The following is a 12,893-nucleotide window of genomic DNA, read 5'->3' as shown; positions in this document are numbered from 1 at the left end:
ATTACATTAAATTAAATTTTACTTTTGTTGAAAATGATTGGTCAATAGAAAAGGGTAAAATATGCATGGTCATTTTTAAATAAACTTAACATATTTTGCTCATTATAGGTCAGGTATCTGATATATGGTTAGATATTGTATACGGTACCTATTTGTTTCCCCTTTTTATAGATATGATAATGCTTAAAACTAGCTACGTTATCTTCGATTTGACATCTCAGAGAATTTTTGCCATTCTTATTCTTTTTAACTACAAATATATTCATTTACCAATAAGATAAAATAAAAAATGGTGTTACTATTTAATGTGATGATTATGATGATTATTATTATTACTTCAGGAGAACTGGACAGTTTTGGAAAATTACTAATAATTACAAAGAATTTCTGATACGGTAGATGGCAGCTATTGTTGCTCATTTGAATATTTATTTTGCATTATGTTTTCGATAAAAAGGTTGAAAATAATGTATATTTTTCTCATTTTTACAGAAAAAAACATGTTCAAAATGATAGTAGAATATGAAAAGTTATAAATAACAAATACACAAATAAAATGGAGAAATTAAAAAAAAAAACTGTAATTGATGTTCAAAAAATGACATTTATTCACTTGAATTTGTAAATGCAAAACTTCGAGAGGATGAGACATGAGTCTTGTGGTACTCCTTTTGTTTTTTTCGCTTCAGAATACGACCCCCCGGGTTACTTATACCAGCAGGCCGACATGAATGGACACGTCCTGGACTACGCCGCCTTGAGCCGCATGAACGGGGCCGTGCACGGAAATTATGGCCACAATGGGGGAATTTTGCCTCAAGGGTGCCACCATTTGCTGCACAAACACCCAAACGGGATGCCGATGCATAATGGAAACGGCGGCATGCCCCACCCTCACCACCACCACAATGTGAGTTTGGCTCTCTGATTATTTGAATTGTCTGCCTGTTTTATTCACAGATCTTAAGATACTCTCTTGTGGGACCACTTCTCTTGATTTACAGGGCGGTGGCATGTACACAGCTCTTCCCCAGTCTGAATCTTCAGAATGTATGAACTGTCAGAACCTTTGCAACAATAACAGGTAGGTTTGGAAAGACCCAAAATGAAACGGTGATGCAAAAATGGGATTAAAACATTGTGAAACATAAATTTAAATTTTGATGTCGTATGGTGGGGAAATTTTGCAAAAAGAATAAACATATTTATCTACACCTTGAAAACATTTTAAATTAGGAACGCCATGACCCGAGGTTCTACTCTAATGGGATTAAAACGGAGCCCTGTGTAACGCCATATGCAACGATGCATCTTAAATGGTTTAACTGGTCTCCTTTCTGGTGATCTTCATTTTCATCCATTTAGGAAACATTCAGAAACACTATTACAGTACTAGTCATAGAAAAGGCTATAAATTTGAATTACAGGCTAGTATATGAACAGAAATGATATTTTTAAACTCGTTCAGCACCTGCTGAAGAAGCTTTTCCATGAAGTCCATCTGTTTAGGACTTTGTCACACAGCATGTCGTCAGAAACCAGGCCAGCTAACATAAACCCGTATCCCCCCTTACTCCACAATCCCTTATTGCTGCTGTTTATGTGCTTAAAGCTCGACTGCATCACAGTTTATCCTCTGTGCACCCAGCCAACACGCCGGCTGCTCTAATGACCCTCTTGTTTGTTTATTTACACAGCGGGAAAGAAAACCAAGATCCAAGTCTGGTATTTTTGTTCTGATGGGCCGTGAAACATGACAATACAGTTTAAATTGATTTTTGGGGGGATTTGTTGTTGACATACTCATAGGACAAGTAGAACTTTACAAAAACAATGAGGAATGCTCGTATGCCGAAATAAATCAAATAAATAAAAAACAAAGAATTTGTTCACGGCCTCCAAAAAGCGTCAGAGTTAAGCCTAAAAACCCATTAAACACATCTCCCTGATCATAAAAAGCACATTCAAACAGCAATTGAAAGTAAAAATACATTTGTAAGATGCATAAATTAATAATAAAATTATTTTAAAGCCGGCAGCACGGCGGCGCAGTGGTTAGCGCGCACAGTTCTGAGATTGTGAGATCAATCCTCGTGTGTGGAGTTTGCATGTTCTCCCCGTGCTTGCGTGGGTTTCCTCCGGGCACTCCGGTTTCCTCCCACATTCCGAAAACATGCATGTCAGGTTAATTGGCCGGTCCAAATTGTCCCTAGGTATGAATGAGCGAGCGAATTATCTGTCCCTGGGTGTCCTGCCACTTGCTGGCAACTGGTTAAGGGTGTCCCCTGCCCATTGCCCGAAGATAGCTGGGATGGGCTCCAGCTCTTCCCGCGACCCTACTGAGGATAAGCAGTGCAGATAATGGATGGATGGATGGATTTTAAAGCCCTGTTCTCCATTGGTAACATTTGGAATTTCTCACAACTTGGATATTCTTTCTTGTGTCTGTCATGAAAAAGGTTTATGAATCCTTTAGTACCGTTCATTTTATATAACAATTACATTTAGTTAAATGTATATGTTACAACAGGTCTTTCGGCGACAGCCTTATAGCCCTCGTTGAAAATGAGTTTGACACCCCTGATCTAGAACATTAGTTAGACTTACTTAAGTTAAATTGAACTTTTGCATTGAGTCAAAACATCTCTCTGTCCTTCCAGGTGTTACAACAAGACGAATGGTGTCCTTCCAGGCGGCACGCTTCCTCTTATGCACCGGGTGCCGCCCTGTCAGCAGGATGGGATGGAGATGGTCTCTCTAAATCGTGCGACGACATCTCCGTGCCACCTACGCGGCCCTCCAACGTCCGCCGGGACTGAAAAGCGGGCCGGCGATCTCGAACACCGATGTCCTTCGCCTTGTCTCGAAAGAGACAATAAGAAATGTCCAGATGATAAAACAGGTGATATAAAGAAGGAGTGACTAAACTTTTTGAGTCACAGGGCGCATCAGGTGGATAAATTTGTCAGAGGGATCAGGAAGAAAGAAAACTATTATCATATTATCCGGACTATAAATTGCACGAGCCAAAGGAAAAATCAAATATAAGCCACACTTGGACTATAAGTTGCATTTTTGGGGGAAATGTATTCAATTAAATCCAACACCACAAACATACATGTCATATTAATATGCAATTTATCTCAAAAAATAGAAAACACGCTCTAATACGTCAGTAAAAACATAACATATTAATAGTAATTCAAATAACTTGGCATAAAGTAAATGCTTACCAAACTAGCAGATTCACTCTTCACTACTTAATCCAAGGAAATATTCATCCTCTGTGTCGCTTTTACCGGTAGACGATAAGCCGCTTCCTCTTCCCCCTTTGAAAAATGTCCCCCCCACAAGACAAGGTTGAAATTGTTAACACAAGTGTATGGCGCCCCCTTGTGGTTTAGTGTGAAAATAGCATGTGAAGTGATAGACAGTACCAGTAATAAAAATTAAAAAGGCAATTATATAAGAATGTGTTAATAAGTCCCCATACAAGTCTCAACGTAGTAAAATTCAACTTTAACTTTTTTTTGTTTTTACTTTTTTCGTAGTAAACATTCATTTCATGCAAAAAAGCAAAACATAAACTAGCAGCAATGATATGCATGTATGAATAGATACAAATTCAGATATACAGTGCATCCGGAAAGTATTCACAGCGCTTCACTTTTTCCACATTTTGTTATGTTACAGCCTTATTCCAAATTGTATTAATTTAATCTCTTATCTCAAAATTCTACACAAAATACTCCATTATGACAATGTGAAAAAGTTTTTTTTTTTTCTTTTTTTGAATTTATTAAAAATAGAAAACTAAGAAATCACATTTACATAAGTATTGACAGCCTATGCCATGAAGCTCAAAATTGAGCTCAGGTGCATCTTTTTTCCACTGATCAGCCTTGAGATCTTTCTACAGCTTATTTGGAGTCGACCTGCAGTAAATTCAGTTGATTGGACATGATTTGGAAAGGCACACACCTGTCTAAATAAGGTCCTACAGTTGAGTGTGCATGTCACAGCACAAACACCAAGCATGAAGTCAAAAGAACTGTCTGTAGACCTGCGAGACAGGATTGTCTTGAGGCACAAATCTGGGGAAGGATACAGAAAAATTTCTGCTGGTTTGAAGGTCCCAATGAGCACACTGGCCTCCATTATTCGTAAATGGAAGACATTTGGAACCACCAGGACTCTTTCTAGAGCTGGCCGGCCTTCTAAACTGAGCGATCGGGGAAGAAGGGCCTTAGTCAGGGAGGTGACCAAGAACCCGATGGTCACTCTGTCAGAGCTCAAGTGTTCCTTTGTGGAGAGAGGAGAGCCTTCCAGAAGGACAACCATCTCTGCAGCAATCCACCAATCAGGCCTGTATGGTAGAGTGGCCAGACGAAAGCCACTCCTTAGTAAAAGGAACATGGAAGCCCATCTGGAATTTGCCAAAAAGCACCTGAATGACTCTGAGACCATGAGAAACAAAATTCTCTGGTCTGATGAGACAAATATTGAACTCTTTGGTGTGAATGCCAGGCGCCATGTTTGGAGGAAACCAGGCACCGCTCATCACCAGGCCAATACCATCCCAACAGTGAAGCATGGTGGTGGCAGCATCATGCTGTGGGGATGTTTTTTCAGCAGCAGGAACTGGCAGACTAGTCAGGATAGAAGGAAAAATGAATGCAGCAATATATAGAGATATCTCGGATGAAAATCTGCTCCAGAGCGCTCTTGACCTCGGCTGGGGCGAAGGTTCATTTTTCAGCAGGACAACGACCCAAAGCACACAGCCAAGATCTCAAAAGATTGGCTTCAGAACCACTCTGTGAATGTCCTGGAGTGGCCCAGCCAGAGTCCAGACTTGAATCCAATCGAACATCTCTGGAGAGATCTGAAAATGGCTGCGCACAAACGTCTCCCATCCAACCTGATTGAGCTTGAGACTTATTGCTAAGAAGAATGGGCAAAACTGCCTAAAGATAGGTGTGCTAAACTTGTGGGATCATATTCAAAAAGACTTGAGGCTGTATTTGCTGCCAAAGGTGGATCAACAAAGTATTAAGCAAAGGCTGTGAATACTTATGTAAATGGGATTTCTTAGTTTTCTATTTTTAATCAATTTTAAAAAAGTAAAAAAAAAAACGTTTTCACATTGTCATGATGGAGTATTTTGTGTAGAATTTTGAGATAAGAGATTAAATTAATACAAATTGGAATGAGGCTGTAACATAACAAAATGTGGAAAAAGTGAAGCGCTGTGAATACTTTCTGGATGCACTGTATGTACTTTGTATTTTTTTTTTTTTTTGCCTACACAAATTGTAGTGGTTATAAAGGAGAATGAACATGAACAATTGCTGGGTAATTGATTCATGTCTGTGTGTCTGTCTGTGTATGTACAGTATATATAATAATAATAATAATAATAATTTCCTTGTATTGTCATTCTGTGTAACAATGTACACAGAACGAAATGTCGATTGCACCTGACCCGTTGTAGCGAGCCGATGCAGCCGCAGCCAACAGAGGGCGCCGCCGACCACTTTTTAAGTCTTAGGAATGACTCGGCCGGGGCGCGAACCACATATATATATCCTTGTTAAAGTTTACATATGTCATTGTATGACTTGATATACATGTAGGATTGCATACGTTTATATGCATGTATGTCGGTGTATATATGTACATATATTTAGATTTGTTTTTTTTTGTAAAGGGGTGAGAGCTAATAAGCTATGCTTCTTCTCACTCCTATATGAACATGTCTTGTTTTTTATTACTTCGTTTTGTGGTTCATGTAGCTTCCTTATTTTTCCATTTTTACACGTTTTAATTTCCCCAAATTTTTTGACAAAAAGGAACCCTGCTTGTGATGCGTTTGCAGAATAAATAAATGACAACACCAACAATTAGTTTTATTTATTATTTTGTTAAGAATATTGTAAGAATATAGTACAAATAAGACAAATTAAAGGAGCTCTTTCTACATTTCTTGCTTCCTAAAATGAAATAATTAGTAAGAAATAAATCGGAAATATACGTGTTTTATTTTTGGTCAATTAAATTCAGCAAAATAATAAAAATAAATATATATACTCATATAATAAGTAAAAATCCCACTGAAACCCCCTCGAAAAATACTAGAAAATAATACTTTTAATTAGCTAAATTGTGGAATATTTTTTTTTCTTTTTTCCCTTAAATGATAAAAATAAATTACATCATGATAATATCAAAAAGTCAAAATTACGGTAACTAAATTAACTGCCAATGGAACAATAAATATTTACTTATGAATGTGATCATAGTATTCATTCAGTGGAAGAACATGTTTAAAGTTCAGTAAAATATGTAAAATAATATGTTAAATGTGTGAAAATTAACTGCAAGTGAACAAGATTTTTATGTATTTTTTTGTAGTGAAACCAGTTTTGTGTATGCGTTTGCAGCAGAGGAGAATCCAGACATGGTTGATCAGGAGGGTTCGGTTCTAAGCTGGGACTTTCTGCATCTCGTAGACTCGGACTGCGACGAAAAGCCCGGCTGGACGTCCAGCGGAGCTGAATTTATCCAGGCCGGACCCCAGGAGGTCTGAGTTTTTCCTGGTGCTGCTGTGGCGTGCCCGTTCAGAGGACAGCACGAGGACCTGAAAGAAGACTGCCAAAGGACCTAAGAGGACTTAAACTGATGGAGACTAAAACAGAACTCCAAAAGAACTCCCTAGATGACTTATTTATTTTTTCAAGTAGTAAACTATTATTTTATGTGAATGTATCTGTGTCAGAGAACAAAGTTGTCAGTTTTTATATTATTTATGCTTTTTTGTCTGATTTATGTTTTGCCTGATACTGTTTTGCGTTTTCGAGAGTTTGCGTTTTGTAAAGTTTTGTAATTATATAAAGAGAAGATGAGGAGGAGTAAGTCGGCACAATGTCAGTCTGCCTTTCTTATATTCAAACACACGGTCTTGAATCATGTAGTAGCCACGTAACGCGTACGACAATTCCAACAGCCGGCACACCAAATACTCATTTTTTCAGGCAGGTGATCATTTTGGGACTTTTTTAATACAGGCAACAACCAACGTACGACCTGCTTGACCTGTATCACCTGTACTTACATTCACGACGAGCAGATGCTCAATTGTTAAAATTCAATATCTAGCACTACAGTCCGTAGCTTGACAATGTGTACAACATTTTTGGCAGCCAGCTGACACAGAAGATGCTTATTTTTCCAGCAAGTGGTCATTCTTTCAAGCAGATGCTCAATATTTCCGGCAGATACAAATTTTTTTTTTAATCCAGTGTGATTTATTGATTGATAATGTTGTAATTTTTCAATACAAGTATCTTCCCACATATGAACTTCTCAATTTAGGCCCAACTACTTATGACCATAGCCAACAGATGGTTATTTTTTCTAGCAGATGCTCATTTTTATCAGAAGATGCTCACTTTTTAGTCTAATGTCTGATACTGCTGCGCGTAGCAGTTGGGTACGACATATTTGACAACCAGCTGGTATACCAGATAATGATTTCTTTCCCGAACATACTTCTTTTTTCTTGAAGATGTTCATTTATTTAATTTAATGGGATTTAAAGTTTGAAGATTTTGTAACTTTTAATAGAGGTGTAACATACAATTTACAACCTGCTTAACCTCATCCCTGCATCAGCTCATTTTTTCCAGCCGATGCTTCTTTTCCCATTTGATGCTCATTCTTTCTAGCAGATGCAAAAAAAAAAAATTCTAGCAAATGCTAATGTTTTTTTTTCAATGTGTGGCGCTGCAGCACTCAGCATCCTGTAAACATGTACAACATTTTTAGCAGCCAGGCGACCTATTAGACTTTTCTAGCAAGTCTTGTACCGCAGTGCATAGAAGCACGATGCTACATACAACAATTTTGGCCGTCAGCACAATAGAAGCTGATTTTTATAGCAAATGCTATAATTTTATTTTAAATGTCTGCTGTAGCACCGCGTAGCAGCCCGGCAACGTGTACGACAATTTTGGCAGCCAGCCAAAACAGCAGATGCTTACTATTTTCAGTAGATCCTATCCATCTATCTATCTACCCTGGTCATTTCCCTCTAGAGGGGTGACCGACAGCAATACAAACGCATGCAAAAAAGAAAATAAAAGAGAGAAAAAGAAGCAAAAAACACACAAAATGTTGTGGACCATGGCCAACCCAAATGCCTAAACACCCAAACAAGTTAAGCACCTCAACACCTAAGTCAGTCATGCTTTCGTCCCTCCAGATGAAACAGGACACAAGAAAGCGGCTATGTCACTCGGGCCAGGGTGATACAACACACTCTACTGTTGAACACAGGGATCAGAATTTTCCGCGGATCCGCGGATTTCCGCTGTTTTTGAACCCCAAAGTCATTCCGACTTTTTCACTTTTTCTCTTGCGTAGCAAACAAATTCAAAATCCGACTGTCTCACTCTTTCCTTTATTGCTCTGGCGCACCCTGGCGGCCGTTAGAAAAATTGGCCGCATTGTTGCTCAAGCTGCAGGGACTGAACTGCATTTGAAATTATCTTGCAGTATTTACAAAAAAATCAGTTATGTGGGCAAATTATTTTAATCTTCTAAAAATGTTACTTAAATGATAAATATAAGCATGGTTTTGGACAAGTAAATTGCCTAAAACCCAGGAGCTTTGGGGGGGTGGCGGGGGGCGTGGGCTCCGCCCTGCTTTATTCCTGGACCCTGGCTATTTCAGCTGAAAATGAAAATCTCCATTCTGATCCCTGTGAACAGCAGGGCTCGACAGCTTTCACTGGTTTACCCCTGCCGCATCATATAGGTGCCCTGCCCATCCCTTACAACGTGTCTAAACATCCCATTATCCTTTTACAACACCTCTCCACTCATTCCTATCCCCAACAAGAGCTCCAGCTTCTACTATATCAAGACCTCTTTCCAGTAGATCCTAATTTTTATTTATTTTCAGTCAATGCATATTCTTTTCATTGTTTGGTACCAGAACGTGTAGGAGTCCAGGAACTCGTACGACTATTTTGTAATACAGCTAGAACAGTAATTACCCATTTATTTTTCCCCATCAGATACTTTCTTTTTTTAATTCAATGACTCGTAACACATAGCAGACGGGGCAACGTGTACAATTTTGACAACCAGCCGGACCGGCAATCTACCAAATACATTTAGTAACTATATCCCTTTCAGAGACATTGTATAGGATTTTCAATTTTAGTTTGTCAAAACCAATCCTGGTTGTATTTGGGATGTCACCTGTAGTCGATAAGCAAGTGCTGAATTTCTTAGTGATTGTTGCAAGTTATAGAAGTAAAAAGATAAGGAAATACTGTATATTTGCTCTGTATAGTATATGTCTCCCAAAATGCAATAATAATCAGTCGTCCTCCACATCCAGCCTGGTGTAGTAGAAGACTACCCCGGCCTCATGGTAGAAAGCCTGGCAGGTGTAGGTACCCTCCGCCTCCTGCCGCACGTCCTCCAGCACCAGGGCAGAGGAGTTTGGGGGCACGCTGAGGCGAACTACGCCCTCTGGCGGAGCTTGCATCTTGGGCCCATGACCGTAGTCGCAGGCCAAGGCCACGCTGCTGTCCGAGCCAGCTCGGGTGAAGCCCCAAATGAAGATAGATGGCGGGTCGGTCCCGCAGTCCAAGCGCACCGAACCCCCTAACGGACCACTCATGTTGAAGCCCACGTACGCAACCTCTTCATGGTTGAATAGATCCAGAGCTGAGAAAAAAGAGGGAGGGAGGGAGTTCAAAGGTTGAGTGCAAATCAGAGTTACTTCTGCATGACTAAATTAGTTGAGGGAGTGAGTGACTGAGGTTCAGCGCTATCGGAGTTAATTATCTAACTAAATCAGTTGTCGATTGAACGACAACATGTTTAAAGAGTAAGTTAGGCCGGTCACTTAAGTTTAAAGGGTGAGTTCGTGTAAGTGTCAGTTTGTGGGTGACTCAATGAGTGAGTTTACAGGTTGAGTATCAGAGCAAGTTCTCTATGACCAAATTAATTGGCGAGTGAGTTAAAAGGTTGAGTGCGTTTCAGTTTTTTCTGTACGACTGGTTGAGTGGGTGAGAACTTTTTTAGTGGGTTAGTTTGTGAGTAAGTGAATTCAAAGGTTAAGTACGTATAAGAGTAACTTCTGTAAGTCTAAATCGAGTAAGTGAATGACTGAGTGAGTGAGTAACCAACTGTAGTTCAAAGGTTCAGTGCTATCAGAGTTAGTTCTTTGACTAAATTTGTTTTTGAGCAGGTTCAAAGTTTGTTCTCTACGGTTAAATTGGTTGGTGAGTGAGTGAGTGAGTGAGTGAGTGAGTGAGTGAGTGAGTGAGTGAGTGAGTGAAAAAGATTGAGTCGTTTTTTCCGTTTTAGAGTTACTTCTGTCTGTCTAAATTAAGTGAGTGAACAGGTGACTTAGTAAACAACTTATCTTTAGTGCTAAAATAGTTAGTTCTCTCACTAAATTAGTACTAGGGTGAGTTCAAAGGTTGAGAGTGTGTCATGTCCTGCACGGTTGTCATGGCGCCCAGCTGGCCCCGCCCCTTGACACCGGTTGAGACGCATTGGACTGACTGCTTTTGGAGTACTTAAACGCTCCTTTTGGAACTGGCCCGTTGCCAGACCATTGCTTTACCATGTTGAAGACCTGTTCATGCCTGTTTGATCTGAGTAATGCCTATTTTGTAATTTTGATTGCCTTTAAACCTGTGTTGTTTTGTTTTTGGTCTGTTTGTGTGTTGGACAACTTTTATTTCCTAATTAAAGTGACGGATCGTCTACGCATATGAGTTCCGACTTCCTGCTTCCCGGTCCGTTTCCTGACCGAGTGTATCAGTTAGTTCTCTGGGACTAAATTGGTTGGCGAGTGTGTGTCAGTTAGTTGTATATGAATAATTTGGTTGGTGAGTGAATGCTTATCAGAGTTAATTCTCATTGACTAAATTAGTTGTTTAGTGAGTAAAACCTATTTAGTGAGTAAGTTTGTGAGTTCAATCTGTATTACAGGTACTTCTATATGACTAAATTGGTGAATCAGTTGGATATTTTACTAAATTAATTGTTGAGTGGTTAAGGACTATTTTTGTGATTAATTGAGAGTTAGTCAGTGAGTGTGTGACCAAATCCAGCTCATAGGTCGAGTGCGTGTTAGAGTTCATTTTCTATGACCAAAAGATTTGTTGAGTGATGAAGGATTATTTAGTAGGTGAGTTATTTTTGGGTTACTTGGTTGAATGAGTGAGATGAAAAGGTTGAGAGCAAATTGAGTGAGTGAGAATTTTAAAAAGTGCATATCAATTAGTTCTCTATAGTTCTCGAAGCACGGGGAGAACATGTAAACTCCACACAAGAGGTTCAAGCTTGCGTAGGTTTCATCCGAGCAATCCGGTTTCCCCCCACATTCCAAAAACATGCATGTCAGTCAGGTTAATTGGCCGGTCCAAATCGTACCTAGGTGTGACTGGGCAAGTGAGTTGTCTGTACCTGTGTTCCCTGCGACTGGCTGGCAACCGGTTTAGGGTGTCCCCCGCCCACTGCCCGAAGATGGCTGGGATGGGCTTCAGCCCTGCGACCCTACTGAGGATAAGCGGTGCGGATAATAGATGGATAATAGATGGATGGACTTGGTTTGCGGGCTACTCACTCTATTGAGTGAGTAGCTTAGTTGATTGTCTATGACTAATTTGGTGAGTGAGCATCTTGATGCTGTGACACAAACCAATAGCAGACTAGCATCTTATAGGACATCGACCAATAGCAGAGAGGCATTTTGGAGACTAAGCAAAGTCTAGATATAATATAGTTTTTGGGCACAAAAACATGTGTTGTTGATATCAAATCGTGGGTAAGGTGAAACAACTTATTCCACATCGTAAAGTGAAAACATCGTACGGTGGGGATGCTGTATCGTGTACTTTCATGTGTACTTTTAATAGAAAGTATATAACGCTTAAAACATATTTAGGGAATATGTTGTTTTTCTTTTTAATACACAGTCCATGTTACTGTATCTGGCTTTTCATTGACATGACGGGATGTATGATTTCTCTCTCGGGCGTTCTGGCTCAGTTCCAACCTTCACAAGTGGTTTCTGAGAACTCGAGTTGAGTCACGTGTAAATAAGTATGGTATCTGGGCGAGGAGATTTCAAGGTCTGCCCGGAATGTGCCAGTTCATCTGCCTCTGGACTGTTTGATCGCCTTGGATGAGCTTCGTTTAGAGTGCAAGGAGTGCGGCAAAATCGCAAAGGTGGTCGAGCACTCACCTTGAACTGGAAAAAGAAGAATCCAGGTGGCCAACAGGTGCATTAGAGGAACCATCATATTGTCACACCGTTGTCACAATATCTCTGCTGCTGGGATGTGTTTGAGCTACCAGCTGAAATATTTAGTGTGGTCGTGGTGATACTTCATGTTTTATTCAAATGATTCTGTAGTCATGAGAGAACACTGCTTGACACTGAAGTAGTTCACATGCAGGGAATAATCCAACTGGAATCCGAAATAGAATTTTTAGAGTGAATTGTTTACATGTCTAGAGACTAATGAATAACTCCCTATGCGTAACATTTGTGAGTTTTCCAATTACATGGGTAAATAGAAGTCGTTCTTGCATATGATAATTGGCATTGATAAAGAATAAATGTTTTGGCCTCCAAACATTATCCCCAGTTGACTATTGCTGAGAGTGGGGACTAAAAAATAAAATTTGTATCATGCATAGAAGCTCTGCTTAAAATAAACAGCGCTAGTGCGGTCATGATTCCTTATCCTTGGTCGATAATTTCAGCTACCAGGGACTGGCAGAGCGCATGCTAAAAATTGGAGGGCTACTTGGTGGATTTTGCTTATGGCAGGGGATTCTGTTACAAACTGACCGAG

The 12,893-nt window shown here is 39.7% G+C and overlaps 2 protein-coding genes across 3 annotated transcripts in view; one reads left to right on the top strand and one right to left on the bottom strand.

Moving 5' to 3' along the window:
* Positions 1 to 7,092, top strand: part of cdon (cell adhesion associated, oncogene regulated) — a 64,365-nt gene extending 57,273 nt beyond the window's left edge. Inside the window, exons 16-19 of one of the 2 annotated variants that reach the window (XM_088345950.1) lie at positions 690 to 910; positions 1,005 to 1,084; positions 2,661 to 2,902; positions 6,447 to 7,092. In XM_088345950.1, the coding sequence (XP_088202076.1) occupies positions 690 to 910; positions 1,005 to 1,084; positions 2,661 to 2,902; positions 6,447 to 6,589 (686 nt within the window). In that variant the 3' untranslated portion in view covers positions 6,590 to 7,092. Of the gene's footprint in view, positions 1 to 689; positions 911 to 1,004; positions 1,085 to 2,660; positions 2,903 to 6,443 lie in introns of both variants that reach the window. The other variant, XM_088345949.1, reaches the window with a different exon arrangement.
* A 2,296-nt stretch (positions 7,093 to 9,388) lies between these two features.
* LOC148357575 (V-set and immunoglobulin domain-containing protein 10-like 2) lies at positions 9,389 to 12,335 on the bottom strand. Its single transcript, XM_088346094.1, has 2 exons — positions 12,278 to 12,335; positions 9,389 to 9,741 (listed from the first exon to the last, which is right to left on the bottom strand). Exons 1-2 carry the CDS (start codon positions 12,333 to 12,335, stop codon positions 9,389 to 9,391), a joined length of 411 nt encoding a protein of 136 aa, XP_088202220.1.
* Positions 12,336 to 12,893: the final 558 nt, after the last annotated feature.

Source organism: Urocampus carinirostris, chromosome 10 (assembly GCF_059441175.1).
Source record: "Urocampus carinirostris isolate Australia breed hairy pipefish chromosome 10, RoL_Ucar_1.0, whole genome shotgun sequence".
In the NCBI taxonomy this organism is placed as follows: domain Eukaryota; kingdom Metazoa; phylum Chordata; class Actinopteri; order Syngnathiformes; family Syngnathidae; genus Urocampus; species Urocampus carinirostris.
The sequence above is the reverse complement of the archived record's forward strand: the minus strand, read 5'-3'. Positions and strand labels throughout refer to the sequence as shown.